The 17,454-nt window shown below is 43.2% G+C and overlaps 2 protein-coding genes across 2 annotated transcripts; one reads left to right on the forward strand and one right to left on the reverse strand.

Moving 5' to 3' along the window:
- The first annotated feature begins 733 nt into the window (after positions 1–733).
- LOC4331702 (protein NETWORKED 1D) lies at positions 734–10,638 on the forward strand. Its single transcript, XM_026024013.2, has 4 exons — positions 734–1,073; positions 2,375–6,777; positions 7,165–9,129; positions 9,292–10,638. Exons 1-4 carry the CDS (start codon positions 968–970, stop codon positions 10,408–10,410), a joined length of 7,593 nt encoding a protein of 2,530 aa, XP_025879798.1. The 5' UTR covers positions 734–967; the 3' UTR covers positions 10,411–10,638.
- Positions 10,639–11,150: 512 nt separating this feature from the next.
- On the reverse strand, positions 11,151–16,942 carry LOC4331703 (sulfate transporter 3.1). Its single transcript, XM_015777714.3, has 10 exons — positions 16,454–16,942; positions 15,975–16,354; positions 14,887–14,952; positions 13,090–13,203; positions 12,861–12,977; positions 12,630–12,756; positions 12,081–12,558; positions 11,891–11,976; positions 11,717–11,793; positions 11,151–11,604 (listed from the first exon to the last, which is right to left on the reverse strand). The coding sequence occupies exons 1-10, from the start codon at positions 16,791–16,793 to the stop codon at positions 11,416–11,418; spliced, it is 1,974 nt and encodes a 657-aa protein (XP_015633200.1). The 5' UTR covers positions 16,794–16,942; the 3' UTR covers positions 11,151–11,415.
- Between the last annotated feature and the right edge of the window lie 512 nt (positions 16,943–17,454).

The following is a 17,454-nucleotide window of genomic DNA, read 5'->3' on the forward strand; positions in this document are numbered from 1 at the left end:
TTGGATTCGAAGACTAGTCTTTTTTTCCGGTGTGTTCTGAATGTTTGTTGGTTGGCCTTTGCCTTCTGGTTGGTGTTCTATTGGTTCAGTGGTTGGTGGGATGTAGAAGAAGAACAGTGGGCGGTGAATAATGAGGTTTCTTCTTGCTCTGGTTGGGAGATCCTTTCTTGAGCATGTCGGCTTCTCTTGCAAAGGAGGGCTCTTCCTATGATCTGCAGTAGAGCATTGCCCTTCTGAGTTATTGGAGTGTGCGAAAGGTTTCATTCTTTCATCAGCGTTTCGAGTTGCTAATCCGTTTCGTGCTTCAAATCTCGATGGCATTTTGTTCTCTTTGCCCCTTTTAACGATTTTGTTTTGTGCCATAGCATTGACACACTTTTCTGATATATTTTACCAAAAAATGGAAAGAGCACATCTGTGTTATCTATTCCCACATTGTTTTTTTCCCTCTTTTTTGCATCTTAGTTTGTTTTGCTCATTCACTTTGTTGACCACTATTTTGGCTTAATGCAGTGGCATGATTAATCTATCTTCGTCCATTCTTCTGCACTTCTTTAGGAATATCATGAATGGGAGGTAATTGTTTCTACTGTTGAATCACTTGAACTCACATTTATGTATCACGGTTCAGTAAACATATTTCCTGCCGTTTCTGACTACATTTGATGCATGTCATTTCCTCTTCTTCTCATTCCATTACTGATCCATCTATGCATCTGCGTTGTAACAGGTAAACTGCCCACAATTGGAGGGTAAATTTGGTGTGCTTTTCAGGCTCCTAGCACTTCGTTTTGCATGGAAGCATGATATATTTTGCTGTTGCTTGAATGCATACTTTGAAGAAGTGGAAACTTCTTTTGTTGTTACATATGATTTACCACGCTGCTGCTCAATTCTGAGCACCAAAGACATTGAGACAGACAGACACATCGTGCCTCTGTGGCAGCTTACTTGCTCATTTGTGCCAATGGCTTCTTTGGTCCGGCATGATTCAAATCCCACCCAGTACTCATGGTGGTGGGTTAGCCATATCAGCCCCAAAAATTCCAAATGGCTTCAAGAGAACGTTACAGGTATGTTAATCTTTCTTGTATATACAATTGCTATATTATGCAGTAGTGGTGAAATGAATACATATAAATTAAATGATCATAATTTTCTGTTTAGTGGTTTAGCCTGGCATTAAGCTTTTTACCTTTGATCACTCAAAGGGCATGTGCTTGGAAACCATCTATCAGTTCTATGGTCTGGCTCTGGCAGCATTGATAGTTCAACACCACAGGGTTGTGTGCTAAGATATTTGACGATTTCAGTAAATTATAGGACAATGATTGATATAATTGAAAAAAAATTCTTGAACTACTATCAAATTTGTACCATACAAGGAAACAAACTGGAGTAGTTTGGATGTAAGCATGTTTGGTTGCTCGGATTTTCTGTGGCTGTATACACCCCCGTTGGCGTAGAAGCCGGGTTTTATAAATTCCCATTATCTAAAAAAAGCATGTTTGGTTGCGGTATTTTTTCTGATCCTTAATCAACGTGAACTAAAAATATGGTTCTTGTCCTGTTCATTCATGGGGCATTGTCTCAGTGCAAGAACTCATATAATTTATGAGGCACTCATGCATTCCCAAAGACATCTGGCAGCTGGGAGCCTGGGAGTCAATCAATTGGAAATATGTTTTTTTTTTCTGAAATATGTTTCGGCATCATAATTGTGCCTACAATATTTAGTGAGAAAGGAATTTGGTAAATGGAACAGATCCATGGAGCTAACAAATTTTATGTTTAATCTTCAAGTAATTTTTATTTGTCACAGATTGAGCCAACACTAACTGGTGTACAGCTATCAGTTACAAATAAAGAATAATACAGAATAGTACATTATTCTGGATTACAAACGAAAAAAGATCACTTGTGTCATAGTAATCAAATACTCCTTGATATTGAGCAAAGCTAGTAACTCTCTAGCTACTATACATGACCTATCATCCATTTTCTGCAATTACTGTTTCACTCAGGTTAATAGGTTTGTGATATTCCACTCCACGACAAAATCATGATTTCCTGATCATTTATTTAGTATTAGGAATTAGATTTATTACCAAAATATGCATTGTTGCTATGTGCTAATCTTTGGATTGTTTGGCTTAATATGCTGGGAGTTTGGCAGGAGTTCAGTATGGATTATTATATAGTTACATTATTTTTCCTCTTTTGCATTTTATTGTACCAAACATATCTTGGATCATTATACTTGAAAACTAGGTTTGTCTGTATTTACCTTTTTGATACATCATGTACAAACTGGCTGCATTTATTGGAACTGAACTAAATGTATGGTAACTAAATGAGTTCCTTTTGTGAACAGATATGGACGTGATGGTCAAAGCAATGATCAAACTTATCAATGAAGATGCTGACTCTTTTGCAAGAAGAGCGGAAATGTACTATAAGAAACGGCCTGAACTTATGAATCTTGTGGAGGAGTTTTACAGAGCATACCGTGCCTTAGCAGAAAGGTACGATCAAGCTACTGGTGCACTCCGGCAGGCCCACCGGACAATCTCAGAAGCATTTCCAAATCAGATGCCGTCAATGTCTGAAGACTCTCCCTCCTCTGGCCAGGATGTGGAACCACGTACACCGGAAGTGTTAATGCCCACCCGTGCACCATTTGATCTGGATGATCTGCAGGATGCAGCTGGTGTATCACCACACCTTTTAACTGTCAAGAGGAATGGTACACAGCCTGATGACATAGGTTTTTCGTCTAGTCGCAAAGGTCTTAAGCAGTTCAGTGATTTGTTTGCAGGCAGTGACAGTAGCCAGCGTGTCAATTTTTCTGATGGAAAAGTAAGGAAAGGTCTCAACTTTGAAAGCCCAGATGTTAAAGGAAAGAAAGATGATAGTAATGATATCATGAATTTGCAACATGAAGTTTCCAAATTATTAACAGAGCGCCAAAGTCTGAAAGAGCAAATCTCATCAGAGTCTCAGAGGGCAAACAAGGCTGAGAGTGAAATCCATAGCCTTAAGGACACCATTTCATGTTTGATTTCTGAGAAAGACACAACCCTTCTGCAATACAATGAATCTACAAGAAGATTGTCAGTTTTAGAATGCGAGATTTCTAAGGCGCATATGGAACTCAAGAAACTCTCTGACGATATGGCTATGGAAGTTGACAAGCTAAAATGTGCTGAATCACAAAACAGCGCAATGCAGTCTGAGCTTGAGACTCTGGATCAGAAGGTCAGGGTGCAGGAGCAAGAACTTGAACAAAGTAGAAAGGAGATAGAAAGCTTCCACTTAAGTCTACAAGATGAAATGGCCAAGCGCAAGCAAGCTGAAGATGCTCTATGCTCTTTAGAGAAACAGTACGCTCAATCGCAGAAAGAAATAAATAGGTTGACTCTAGATATGGAGATGGCAAATGATAGATTGAATGACTTCAATCTGGTGAGGCTCAATCTGGAGAACACAGTCTGTGAGCTGAAGAAGGAAGTCACGAGCCTAGAAGTGAAGATACAAATACTGGTGCAGGAACTTGAACAGAAGAGAGAAGAGGCTGATGTCATGCATGCTCAGTTGCAAGATGAACACTCCAATCACATGCATAAGGAAGCAGCTCTTCATGCATTGGAGAACTTGCATTCCCAGTCTCAAGAAGACTTCAATCTGGTGAAGCTCAATCTGGAGAACACAGTTGGCGAGCTGAAGAAGGAAGTCACGAGCCTAGAACTGAAGATACAGATACAGGCGCAAGAACTTGAACAGAAGAGAGAAGAAGCTGATACCGTGCATGCTCAGTTGCAAGATGAACGCTCCAATCACATGCAAAAGGAAGCAGCTCTTCATGCATTGGAGAACTTACATTCCCAGTCTCAAGAAGACTTCAATCTGGTGAAGCTCAATCTGGAGAACACAGTCTGTGAGCTGAAGAAGGAAGTCACGAGCCTAGAACGCAAGATACAGATACAGGTGCAAGAACTTGAACAGAAGAGAGAAGAGGCTGATGCCATGCATGCTCAGTTGCAAGATGAACGCTCCAATCACATGCAAAAGGAAGCAGCTCTTCGTGCATTGGAGAACTTACATTCCCAGTCTCAAGAAGAGGTTAAACAGATGGCTCGAGATGTTGAGCACTCGAACAAGAAGTTGAGTGACCTGGAAAATAATAACTTGAAATTGCATGACCTGTCACAAGGACTCAAGAAGACGGTTGCAGAGCTGAATTCTATGAAAGATTCTGCACTTCTTCAACAGCAGAAGTCCTCGGAGAAGGTATCTTATTTGGAAGCACAGGTTTTAGTAGTGCGATCAGAAATGGAGAAGATGGTACAGAAAACTCAGATGCTGGACCAGGAACTTGAACACAAGAACAAAGAGATCAGTGAACTCCAAAATAGTTTGCAAGAGCAAGTCCAGAAGTGCATTCTTGCTGAAACATCTCTGCTCAGATTGGAGGACCTACATACTAATTCACAAAAAGAAGCTAAGACATTAGCACATGATCTTGAAAGATTAAGCGAGCAGCTTACTGAGGTTGAAAATGATAGGCTGGATCTGCAGAACATTTCACGAGAACTTAAGAATACTATTTCAGAGATTAATTCTGAGAAAGACTTAATGCTACTTCAACAGCAGCATTCCTTGGAGAGACAGTCTTACTTAGAGGCTCAACTTTTAGATGCACTGTCAGAAGTGGAGGAAAACAAGAAGGAAGCCCAATTGTTGGAAGAAAACCTTGCACATAAGAATGATGAGTTGAATGACCTCCAAAATAATTTGGAAGAGGAAGGCCATAAACGGATGCATGCTGAAGCAGCCCTTAGTATGGTGGAAAATCTGCATTCCAAATCCCAGGAAGAAGTGGGTAAGCTAGTTATGGATCTTGATAAATTAGAAAATGAGCTAAGTGAATTGCAAGGCAGAAATTCGAGAATGGAAGAATTATCATATGAGCTTCAGAACACCATCTCCCTTCTTAATTCTGAGAAAGACGCAGCACTTCTACAACAGCAGCTGTCCTCTGAAAGAGCATGTGATCTGATGTCACAGCTCTCAAAGATACAGTTGGAGCTGGAGAAGGCTGAGGAGAAGATGCAGACAATGGAGCAAAAACTTGCAGATAAGAATGAAATGGTGGATTTTCTGCAGTTGAGTTTGCAAGATGAGGGCAAGAAACGTGTGGAAGTTGAGACAGCTCTCATTTCATCGGGTAACTTGTACTCTCAATCACAGGAAGATGTGAATAGGTTAACCCTGGAGATTGAGAGGTTGAACGAAATGTTGAATGATATGGAGAACAAGTCTTCTGAGTATAAGAGCACCATCTTGCTTCTGAATTCTGAGAAAGACATGAGTGTTATTCAGTACAAGCAGTCTTCACTAAGAATATATGAGCTGGAGTCTAAACTCTCAGGGGTGCAGGAAGAACTAGATAATGCTGAACAAAAAGTGCAAATGCTGGATAAAGAACTCAAGGAGAAGAGAGAGGTGGTTGAAACTATGCAGGCTAGTCTGCAGGATGAAGCCCAAAAGCGTATGAAGGGTGAAGCAACTCTTCTCACGATGACTAATCTGCATACGCAGTCTCAGGAAGAAGTGAATAGGTTGACCCCAGAGATTGAGAGGCTGAATAGAAAGTTAAATGAAGTGGAAAATGTCTCTTGTGAGCTTAAGAACACCATACTGCTGCTGAATTCTGAGAGAGATACTACTGTTCTTCAGCACAAGCAGGCCTTGGTGAGAGTGTCTGATCTGGAATCTGAACTCTCTGATGTGCAGGCTGAACTAGTCAATGCTGAGAAAAATGTGCAAATTCTGGATAAAGAACTCAAACAGAAAAGAGAAGAGGTTGACAGCTTGCAGGCGAGCCTGAATGAAGAAGCCCAGAAGCGCATTGAGGGTGAAGTAGCTCTTCTTGCAATGGAAAATCTACATTCTCAGTCTCAGGAAGAAGTAAGGGGATTGGTTTTGAAGATTGAGACACTACATGGCAAGTTGAATGAGATGGAGAACAGTAATAGGGACCTTAAGAACATGATATGCAAGCATTCGGAGGAGATACATGTGCTTGGTGAGCAAAATCTTTCTGCCGAGTTAACTATTAAAGGTCTCCATGATCAATTGGAGAAGTTTACGGAAATGAACATAGGTCTTCAGAATGAAGTGGGAATCCACGTTGGTGAGAAGGAAGTTCTTCAACAAGACTTGGCCCGCCAGAAAGAAGATAAGGATATTCTGGAGAAGCATCTCTGTTCTTTGGAACATGAGCTGAAGGCAGTAAACATAAGGGTGGCAACACAACAGCATTTAATTGAGGAATTGCAGAGTAAGAACATTGAATTGGAGGAGGTATGCAATGCATGTGATGTTGAAAAGACACTCCTCTTGGAAAAGCTTCATGGCATGGAGGAGCTGTCCACAGAGTATTCAATCTTGAAGAAATCATTTTCAAATGCAATTGTTGAAATGGAAGACCTGAAGGAAATTGTAAAAGAACTGGAAGCTTCAAAAAACTCTCTGAAATATGATGTCTCCTTGCATGCCACTGAGAAGGATGCTTTGGCATTAGAACTAGAGACCCTTGGTAAAAGATGTGCTGATGTTTTAGAGGAAAAATCCATTCTGGAAACTTCATTCTCTAATGTGAATTATGAGCTTCAAGAATTGAGAGTAAAGTATAAAGATTCAGAAGAATCCTCTCGGTCTTATCTTGCTGACAACACTGCTCTTCTTGCTGAAAAGCACAAACTACTCTCCCAGGTATGTCTTATCGAAATTACATTTTTTTTCCTGAGTGCAAACTAGAGCTTTAGCCCTCACGTTTTAGCGATATGATCTAGCATGGACCATTTAATATTTGACTTCGGGTATATATTAATGGGTTCAGTGACAGATTTTTTATTTTTTGCGGGCTCACCAAATCATTTGGAGGGTGTTTTTATTTCTTTGTGAGAATTTCTAGGCTGTGATTAGTCTTAGTTGGCTAGGTGTTTTTCTTGTGAGCATGTTAGACAGTTTCCCTTTACTTAAATCTTTGAACTATGCGTCATCATCTATTAGTATTATATACTAGATTGGGTTGTTCTTTATTCTTGAGCTGGTTGATCAGACTGATACCTATCTGACTCACACCTTCTTGGTTGTCAGCTGGAAAGCACTGCAGTGTCTTTGAAATTCCTGGAGGATAAACATGCTGATCTGAGAGATAATCATGGATCTTTGTTATCAGAGAAAGTTCTTTTATGCAACCAAGTAAAGAATATGCAAGATCAGTTGGGAATAAAAAATGAACAGCATGAAGCGCTGCTTAAGTTGCACCAAATGCAGGTAAATGATTATGAAGAGATGGTTTCTTCTCTGCAAGATAAAATTCGTCATATGGATCAGATGCTTGAACATGAGCAGCAAAAATGTGCAGATGCTTCTATCAGCACATTGATATTGGAAAATAGCTTGGTTGATGCAAGAGACAAAAATCTTGCACTCTTCAATGAATGCCAGAAGTTCATACAGGCCACTGATTCTGCAGAGGTACTAATTGCGCAGCTCAAGGAGGAAGCCAGAAAGGAAGAAGAGGACAAAAAAGCATTGCTGAATCGCAATGAGAAACTAAGGGATGGGATCTCAGAGCAAATTAAGGTCCTCAATATCTGTAAAGATTTAGGACCTACTGATGTGGTTCATGATGAAATTATGCTGCAGACTATGTCTCGTGAAACTTTCAACCATGTAAAACATAAAGAGGAAACCGAAGAGAGAAATGTCTTCATGGATGCTGAGCTATCTGTTCTTGGAGCAATTCTGGCACAAACAGTAATTGGCTTCAGAGCTCTGCACCAGCAGAACTGTGAACTTGTGGAAGAAGTGGAGTCAGGAGCAGCAGAACTGCTTTTTCTGCAAAAGGAAAATCACAAGCTTATTGAATTGAATGAACAGTTGGAGCAAAGATTGCAGTTAGGTGGCAACAGGGAGGAGATGTTGAAGATTGAAATACTGGGATTATGCAAGGAGCTATCAGGCTTGAGACAGTCCTACCAGACTTCTCAAAGTGAAATTTGCAACCTAACTAAAAAATACGATTCCTTGCTGCAGGAGTACAAAGTTTTAGTTGAGAAGTACAATGCTTTGGATGATGAGAATGCTGCTGTTATTGCAGAATGCATAAAGCTCGACCTCCTGTCTTCATTCTTTCATGACCTTACTGTTGAGTCTGCATCTGTTTTGGTTTCTCTTGACAATGATATGGCTATGTTGAGTTCGGTTAGGCATGAACTTGATCATGAGGTTACCATGCTGAACAGAAGAGCTAAGATTCTTGAAATGGACTTTCAGCACCTCAAGTGCACTCTAGAGAACTTGTTGGAGGCTCTGGGGAGTCGCTTGGTTCTTTCAGAGTTTGATTCAAACACAAGCAAAATCATCTGCCAGGAATTAACAATTGAATGTAACAGTAGCATGACACAGTTGATGCAGAAAGATGATAAATTACGCAAAGTAGATGAGAAAGTTCAATTCTTGCAAGAGAGAAACCAGGAATTGTGCAGAGTTCTCAGGGATCTTGAGGTTGCTGTAGAAGATGCAGAAGGAGTAAAAGTAGACCTTGAGAAGAAAATCACAACACTAACTGAACGAGGTGCTGTACAAGACAATGAGACCCGTCTTCTTCGCGAAGCAAACAACACGCTGCAGGTAGAGGTTGGCATTCATGAACAAAAGGAAGAGAGTTTGATGTCTACATTTGAGACGATGAGAAAAGAGGCTGAACAGCATGAAAGGGAAATTACTTTGCTGGTATGTGATACGATAACTCGTTCAGTGAATACAATGGTCCTTGAGGAACAAGTGCTTGAAATGATGATGGAGCGTGAGGTCCTTGAGACAAGATTTTTTACTGAAAAGGACATGCTAATGAAGGAAATCTCCTCAAGAGATGCTTATGTTGATGACTTGCAGAAAAGGGTCGCCAGCATGAGGGGAGAAAATGCAGGACTGATGGCAGAGTTGGCCGCATATCTGCCACTTGTAGCATCTTTGTCTGATCAGATAAGAGCGCTGGAAGAGCTAGAAGACGGCACACTTTTACTGTCAGAACTTAATAAAGAAGGCAAATTGGTAAGTTGCTTCATGTCGTAAGTTCGTAACATAGAACAAGAAAGTTTTCGCAATTAGCATGCTATTATGGCATAACTAGTTAGTTCTACTATAGTTACACAGCTGACTGATTCATTCTTTGTTACTCCTATCTTTTACTGGCCTAACGTTTTGCTTATTCAGGAATTTGTGCAAAAGGACAGACATGTTCCAGAATCCCAAGATGATTCATCAGGAGCTTTGAAGTTGCGAAGCTTAATTGCAAGAGTTGAAGCACTCCATGTTGTAATACTGGATGCCAAAGGCCGCCGAGATAAGGAGTTTACTGAATCTGTTGCTCAACTGGAAGCGGCAAATATGGAAATTCAAGAGCTTAAAGCAAGAAAAGGCTCGAATGCTAAGGAAGAATGCACCGAGGATGATAGGCAAAAGTATGATGCTGATAACTCCAAAGGGAAACATGTACAGATCATGAAAGACATCGAACTTGATCAAGTATCTACTTGTGCACTATATGGTACTGGTGCCACCATCTACCCTCTTGGTGGCGATGCAAATGTGGAGCTTGACGATGAGATGCTTCAACTGTGGGAGACTGCTGAGAGGGATTGCAAGAACCAAACAGCTAAATCTTCATCGTCTGAGAATGACATACAAGCAGTGGAGGAGGTGAAGAGTGAGTACCCTTCGTTTGAACTAGCAAGGGGAAGAGATCCAGGAATTGACAGGCTTGAGATATCAGCAGTGTCCCTGGAACCTCAGCAATTGTGGAGCAAAAATGTCCTTGATAAACTAGCTTCTGATGCTCAGAGGCTGTCTATTGTCCAAGCCAGCATTGAAGAAATAAAGCAGAAAATGGTGGGTGCTTCTAAGGGAAAATCTACCGTAAGCTCTGAATACAGCAGCATCAGAGCTCAGCTGCAGGAGATTGATGGCTCTGTCTTGGAGCAGATAGATTTCAACTGTAATGTGACAAAGAAGGCTGAGAATTACCCTGCATTTGAGGTGAGTGCTGAACTAGAAGGCTATTCCAGCAGAAGAAAAATCTCAGAGCAAGTGCAGAAAGGATCAGAAAAGGTCGCAAAGTTGGAATTGGAACTTCAGAAGATACAGTATGTCTTGTTGAAGCTTGAAGAGGAGCATGAGTACAAAAGAGTTAAAGCCCCTGAGAAACGTTCACGCGTTCTTTTGAGGGATTATATGACTGCAAGGAAGGACAAAAATGATGCCGGACAGAAGACGAAGAAGAAGAGGATACCCTTCTGTGGTTGTGTCCGTATTAAATCAAGAACTGAGCCTTAACCATTAAGTAGGTAGCAGGAGGAACATATTCATGTCAGCCCAATAGGTTGACAGAACGTGATGCTCTTAGGATCTCTTCTGAGATGAGTAACACTATGATATTAACAAGAAACTCGTGCACTCAAATTTCCCTTTCTTGTCCTGAAATGAGGCAGTGATGTCTAGTGTAATGAGTTAATATTATTAATGCTGTTATTAATTGAAGCATTGTGCATATGTGTTTCCTCTTGTATTGCCTCCATATGATTGCTGTGAAGCTACCAAGATTTGTGTTTGTCATGAAGCCGCCATTATGTATAGTATAATGCCTCCTTTGGTTACACAGTTTTCGCTCTCTTATAACTGCGTACATATCAATTTCATCTTTTATTTCTGTACTCAGTAATGAATATCTGTGGTTGATTCAGTGTAGTTGATGATAGGAATGCTGGAATAGTGCAGTACATTGTACAGATGCAAATGCCTGTGCATTGTATAGTGTCCTCTTCTATTACCTGATCAAAAGCAGGAACTTTGAGCTCTCTTGCTTTGTTTGGATGTGGTGAGTGATTGAGTGCCACTTATTTGTTTTTCTGGGACTGAACACAGATTTTTGGTAAGAGTACTAATCTCAATGCCTTGTAGCATGTTTGTGTTGCCTTCAGCACTGCGAATCGATTACTAGTATATGAATTTTGAGCTGACACCTGATGATTTTCATTTTTGCCATGTAGGCGCTCATTCTCTTTAGACAATCATCATGCAAGAATCAAGAATTCAGGATGGATATTTGGAAAAAAGGTATGATCTTGAGTCAATACTTCAAAGAAGTAGCTCCAATGCATCTGTACAGGCTCTGAGGCTCATCATTTTCGCCTTGCAAAAAAAAAGGTGATTTTTTTTCCTTTGAACTTCCTTGACAACTTAGTACTACAATACTCGAGATGCTTATATTTATCTCGGCTTTGCTTGTTGACAACCTCAGGTTGATCAAACTCAACCATACTACAGTAAGTTCTTCTCCAATCAGACCAGGTTCTCATGGGGTGCTCCACTGCCCATGACCATTCCCGGCTTCTGCGAGTGCATCACGAAGTCGCACTCCGCCACCGCCTCGCCCACCGTGGGGAAGATCCACTCATGGCCGATCGCCTCAAGCACCTTGGAGCTGTCCAACTTCTTCATGATCTCGCTCCCCGGGTTCGCCAACACAATCTGAAAAGGAAATGGCAGGTAACTGAATCAGCCTGGGTTCCTGATGCAGAAACTCTGAACAAAGCTGATTCTGAAGCCTTGTATATGCATTTGCAGTGAAGATGGCAATTACCTGAAGGCCCCTCCTGTCCAGGGTCTTCCTGAGTTCATCCAGCATGCTCGTCCCGCTGGTGTCGATGCTTCCGACCGCTGCATCACATTCAGACAGATCGATCAGGCCTCATGCTACTACAGTTTTGCAATGCTTCAGATGAATCATGGCCATCAAGATGCAAGAACAACTTACCACCCATGTCGAGGACGACGTACTGAATGCCCATCTCGCCCTTCTCCTTGCACTGGTCCTCCTCGTCGTCGATCCACCGCGCGATCCTGAATGAGCATCACAAGTCGACCATGGTAAGAGATCCAAATTTTTTTCAAGCTGGACACGAGGTGAGTGAATCTGCTTGCTGAATTCTGTTCATCTTGCTCACCTCTCACGCAGGTAGCTGGCGTTGGTGAAGTAGATGGGCGAGTCGACGCGGAGCACGAGCACGCCGGGGACCCTCTGCGCGGCGGTGTACTGGTCCATCCGCCGGTAGATCATCGTGTTGGGGATGTTCCCGAGCACCGTCGTCCTCGGCCGCGCCACGAACAGCAGCACGCGGAGGATGGAGATCCCGACGGCGACGACGAGGCCGATCTCGACGCTGCCGAAGACGACGCCGAGGTAGGCGCCGAGGCAGACGCAGAAGTCCACCTTGTCCACCTGCCACAGGTGGACGGCGGCCGGGTAGTCGATCAGCCCCAGCATCGCCGACATGATGATCGCCGACAGCACCACCAGCGGCGTGTAGTGGAACAGCGGCGTCAAGAACAGCAGCGTGATCATCACCGCCACCGACATGATCACGTTCGACATCGCCGTCTTGCAGCCGGCGTTGTAGTTGACGGCCGACCTCGAGAACGGACCTGCATACACACATGGTATCAGAAACCCAGAGGTCTCGAGTTCGAATCCTGGCTACCACGAATGTGCATACCGGTGGTGAGGTAGCAAGAGGTGAGTGATCCCACAATGTTCATCGTTCCAAACGCGATCATCTCCTTGTTTCCGTCGATGTGGTAATTCTTGAACATTGCAAAGCTCCTTCCTACGGCAATCCCCTCCTGCATTCGTAGAAACAGACAGTATACATCAGCACTCCGGTCTGATCAAGTAATGCAGAACTGCAATTAATGTCTGCAGAAATCAATCGATTTTTCAAGCTTACAGCGAGGGCAATGACGCCAGTGATGATCCCGGTCTTCAGGGCCAGCATCATGTACGGCGACGAGAAGTTCAGGCTTGTGGCAGACGGTGGGTTCAGGCCCTTCTTCAGGTAACCAATCTAGAAAATCGTAAAAACACTCGTGTAAATTAGTACTGTTCCATGTTATACTGCATGTTTGTGTTTATGTTTTGCAGTTTGTTGAAGGTTTTTGATCAGTTGTTGTGCTTACCACTTGAATGCCATGGTTTTCAGCATGTGTGAGGTACACCAGGAGGCTCCCGATGATGACAGACGCCAATGGCGCAGCTGCAGATACCCAGAAGAACCTTGGCCTCCTCTTGCTCTGAAGAAAAGGAAGATTGATCAGTTAGCTTAGAAATTCAGAAATAAAATTGGAATCTTGGATCATAACTTAAATTCCACAAGGACTGTATTCATTCTTGCACATGTCAAATCAGTACTCAAATTAGTGATGATGGCGCGAAGAAATAAATCAGTAAATCTAGGATAATCAGCTGATATGCATGGCTCAAGAATGTAGATGAGGGCCCTATTTTCTCCAAGGTTGCTCACGGATTTACTATAGAAAAAAAGTTGATATCACCAGTTGGTGGACCTTGGCCATTTGCAATTATTGGGCTATTCTGTGAGCAGCCCATGACACTGAATTATCTGTCACTTTTCATCAGTATATGCAAAGTCAAATGTACTGGAAAAAAACAGCATGATACAAAACTTGCAAAATTACAACTTGCACGCCTAAAACTTGCTCTCCATCATTGCATCTCAAGCAAGACAGTTTTTTCATTTTCAGACGCAAAGGAAAATCACGGATGTAGTACTAGTACTCCCTCCGTCCCATAATATAAGGGATTTTAAGTTTTTGTTTGCATTGTTTGACCACTCGTCTTATTCAAAAAAATTTAAAATTATTATTTAATTTTTTGTGACTTACTTTATTATCTAAAGTACTTTAAGCACAACTTTTCGTTTTTTATATTTACACAAATTTTTTGAATAAAACGAGTGGTCAAACAATACAAATAAAAACTCAAACTCCCTTATATTTTAGGACGAAGTTAGAGATCAGTATAGAAGTTGCACGCATGCTAGGAATATTCAGGCCAAGGAGAAGATGACAATAGAAACCTTATAGGGGACAGGAGGATTAGGTCATCAGATATGCTCATATGCAAGCTATCCAAAAGTGACCAATGGATCGATTCCCTTGGCCTCACGAGTTTGTGTCCTTACATACAGACATGTGACTCCAAAACATTACATGACAATTTCTCTTAATCATGCCTCTCAGGCAGACTTTGTCAGTTTTGACTTTGGCAGTAATTACATCTTACAAGTAAGTAACCACTAGGCAAAAGAGAGACTAACCATAGTTTTACTTCAACCACAAGACTAACCTACCTTAGTTTTCTTAACTTGTAATCTACTGTTTCAGAAATGTTCAAGCTCTAGAATCAAGCTGAATTGCTCAACTACTGTTGCCGTCGGCTTACTTGTCCCAACTCATAATATCTTTGGGGTTACTTACTACACGACCACACATGCACGAATGCAAAACGGAATCTTATCGCCATTAACTATCCTAATTATGGTGTCACAAAGCTAAGCTTTTAGTTGTCGCAATCGTGGGTATTAGTGTGTGGTGTGATTTCCCGTCATGAATGGATTCTCTCGTCGTCGTCATACACACTACTGTACTGCTTTTAGGATGATTGGACCAGGCATTTACCGGCGATTCTTATGGCTAATACACTACTTTTTTTTTTCTGCTAGTACCAAGTAGTATATCCCTAGATCACACTTCATCAAAGACTGAAAGTGTAACATGTGCTAATTAATATGCTATATTATTCTCGAGTAAAAGTGCATGCATATCTAGACCTTAATGTTCTTTTCTTCAAAAAAAAAAAAGAAAAAGTAGTATGCGTCTATGTCTAATTAGCTTGAGTTAATTACAACAGCAAAAGTAAAGGGAAAGGAACGAGAGTGTTAAGCATGGACTTACGAAGAAGCGGGTGATGAGGAGGAAGAAGAGGAAGCCGCAGCCCATGACGACGCTCTCCCATCGCCACTGCAATCAACCAATCAGTCAGTCAGTCCAATTCAGTCACGACCACACACACACACACACACACAGCTCGTAGATCAAATCAGCATGTAAAAACTAATTAATCAGCTTAATTGATCGTAGATTAGAGCTGTAAAAACTCTCCGGTTTTCATCGCGAGAAGAAACTATAGTCTAGTACTATACTCCTAGGTAGGAGAGGTGACCGGACAGATCGATCGAGACGAGGTTGCAGGTGCAGGGTCATGTCCCTGTCGCAGTTACACTCGTCGTCGTCCTCCTGTGTCACCTCTCCCCGTTGCGGACAGACAGATTGCCAGTGGCCGCACGACGCAGCTAGAATACTATTCACTCCATTCCAAAATATATCATATTTTAAACCGATAAGATACTTTCTATAACAAATTTAAACATAGAGTCTGTTTAGATTTATCGTACTAACATAAAATATTCTATCTAGACAGGGTTCGTTTGAAGGACATTGAGGGAAAAAGCACCTCGTTTTTCGCACGCACGCTTCCTAAACTACTAATCAGTGCGCTTTTTGCAAAAATTTTCTATAGTAAAGTTGCTTTAAAAAAATCATATTAATCCATTTTTAAAATTTAAAATAATTAATACTCAATTAATCATGAGCTAATGGCTCACCTCGTTTTGCGTATCTTCTCAATCTCCTCAATCCCCTTCTTCTCAAATACACCCCTAAAATCTTTTATATTTTGGGACCTAGGAATTAGGCACATGTACACCGACACTGGCTTGGCTAATGCAAAGATCCATCCGTATACATGCATAAGTACATGTACTGTACATACGTATGTGTATTCGAATTAGATATTAAAAAAAACGTGAATATTAGAAAATGACTTTATATTAAATAATTAGAAAGGAGGAGGTTTTAAATTCAGGTCGACTAGCCCATCATCTTGTAAAACTAGTCAAAATCTTGTGAAACTAGTCAAAAAGACTCCTCAACGTTTCTCGGATATATACAGGAGTAGTATAATTTAATGTGTAGGTACGTACGAGGTGGGTTTGGGAGAAGACGGAGCTCATGACGGAGACGAGGTCGGTGGCGGTGGTGAAGTGGTCGAGGCCGAACATGCCCTTGAGCTGCTGCAGGCACACCACGGTGGCGGCGCCGCCCATGAACCCGACGATGGTGGCGTGCGACAGGAAGTCCACGATGAACCCCAGCCTCAAGACCCCCAGCAGCGCCTGGAACACGCCGGCGAAGAAGGTGGCGGTGAGCGCGACGTGCAGGTACAGCGCCGGGTCCTCCGCCGCCGACACCTCCTCGCTCAGCATCGACCCGATCAGCAGCGACGCCACCGCCACCGTCCCCACCGCCAGGTCCCTCGAGCTCCCCATCATCGCGTACACCAGCGGCGGCACGAAGCTCGAATCTGCAGCCAGGAACACATGTCGAACACCTGGTCGTCATGCATCATCGCATCAATGGCGTCTAAGCTAGCTACTGTATGTGTATGTGTGTGTGCGCGTACAGAGGCCGAGGACGGGAGGGAGGTTGGCGAGCTTGGCGTAGCTGATGCCCTGGGGGATGGCGAGGCTGGCAATGGTGATGCCGGCGATGAGGTCGGACTTGAGGGTGCCGAGGGTGTACGACGGCGCCCACTCCATGAACGGGAACACGTACCGGAGCGCCGCCGCCGCGCGCCGCCCGCACCCGCGCTCCCGCCGCACCACCCTGAACGGGTCGTCCGGCAGGAATGTCTCCTTCATGTTCCCCCCCAGCGTCTCCAGGAACGGCTTCGCCGCCGGCATCGGCACCCTCGCCGCCCCCGCCCCTCCTCCGCCGCCGTTCGCCGCGCTTCCACTACCCATCTTAGCTCGTCGCACTCCTTCGTCTACCTCAGCTCCGGCGACCGCGCGATCGAGCTAGAGCTTGGATTAACTAATCTTAACTGCGCTTGTATGTGTGAGCGAGTGAGTTTGAGATGAGCGTTGTTACGGCGAGGGATATATATAGCGGCCACGGCGCGGCGAGCTCGAGCTCGAGCTCGAGCTCGAGCGATTACTATGGCGGCGGGGCCCACCACCCCGCCGCGTGTGGGTCGCGATCGCGTGACGCTGCGCCGTGGGTCCCACCTGTCAGTGAGACGTGTCCCGGAGCCCCCGGCACGCGCGCGTACGTGTGGCACGCGGCCACGCGGGGGGAATGATAAGTTGGGCACACGGGACACGTCACCGGTCGCTGTTGGTGCAGGTTGGCACGGGGTGTCTGGCTCGTGTGCGACCGAGCCTGACCCGACCCGACCCGTATGTGGCTCGGCTACGCAAATCTCCCGGTTTTTGCATGCTCGGTTCGTCGATTAATCGGGTAAACAAACGGGTTCAAAAAAATAATTTTTGAGGGGGGAGTAGAGAAATGACGCATGTGAAACACAATTTTCAGACGAATTTTTGTTAGGCACAAATTCAGTATATTCTGACTATTAGCCGCTACATACTCCATCCGTTCAAAAAAAAGACAAACTCTGATTTT

Source organism: Oryza sativa, chromosome 3 (assembly GCF_034140825.1).
Source record: "Oryza sativa Japonica Group chromosome 3, ASM3414082v1".
Classification (NCBI taxonomy): Eukaryota; Viridiplantae; Streptophyta; class Magnoliopsida; order Poales; family Poaceae; genus Oryza; species Oryza sativa.

What these genes read in the sequence shown, in the direction of transcription:
- LOC4331702 (XM_026024013.2), top strand. Translation starts at nt 968, where the DNA reads ATGGCTTCTTTGGTCCGGCATGATTCAAATCCCACCCAGTACTCATGG. An exon ending in GCTTCAAGAGAACGTTACAG is followed by an intron (nt 1,074 to 2,374) that starts GTATGTTAATCT and finishes TTTTGTGAACAG; the next exon opens with ATATGGACGTGATGGTCAAA. An exon ending in TTAATAAAGAAGGCAAATTG is followed by an intron (nt 9,130 to 9,291) that starts GTAAGTTGCTTC and finishes TTGCTTATTCAG; the next exon opens with GAATTTGTGCAAAAGGACAG.
- LOC4331703 (XM_015777714.3), bottom strand. Translation starts at nt 16,793, where the DNA reads ATGGGTAGTGGAAGCGCGGCGAACGGCGGCGGAGGAGGGGCGGGGGCG. An exon ending in TCCTCATCACCCGCTTCTTC is followed by an intron (nt 13,204 to 14,886) that starts GTAAGTCCATGC and finishes CCTTTTCTTCAG; the next exon opens with AGCAAGAGGAGGCCAAGGTT. An exon ending in CTCTTGCTACCTCACCACCG is followed by an intron (nt 12,559 to 12,629) that starts GTATGCACATTC and finishes GTGTGTATGCAG; the next exon opens with GTCCGTTCTCGAGGTCGGCC.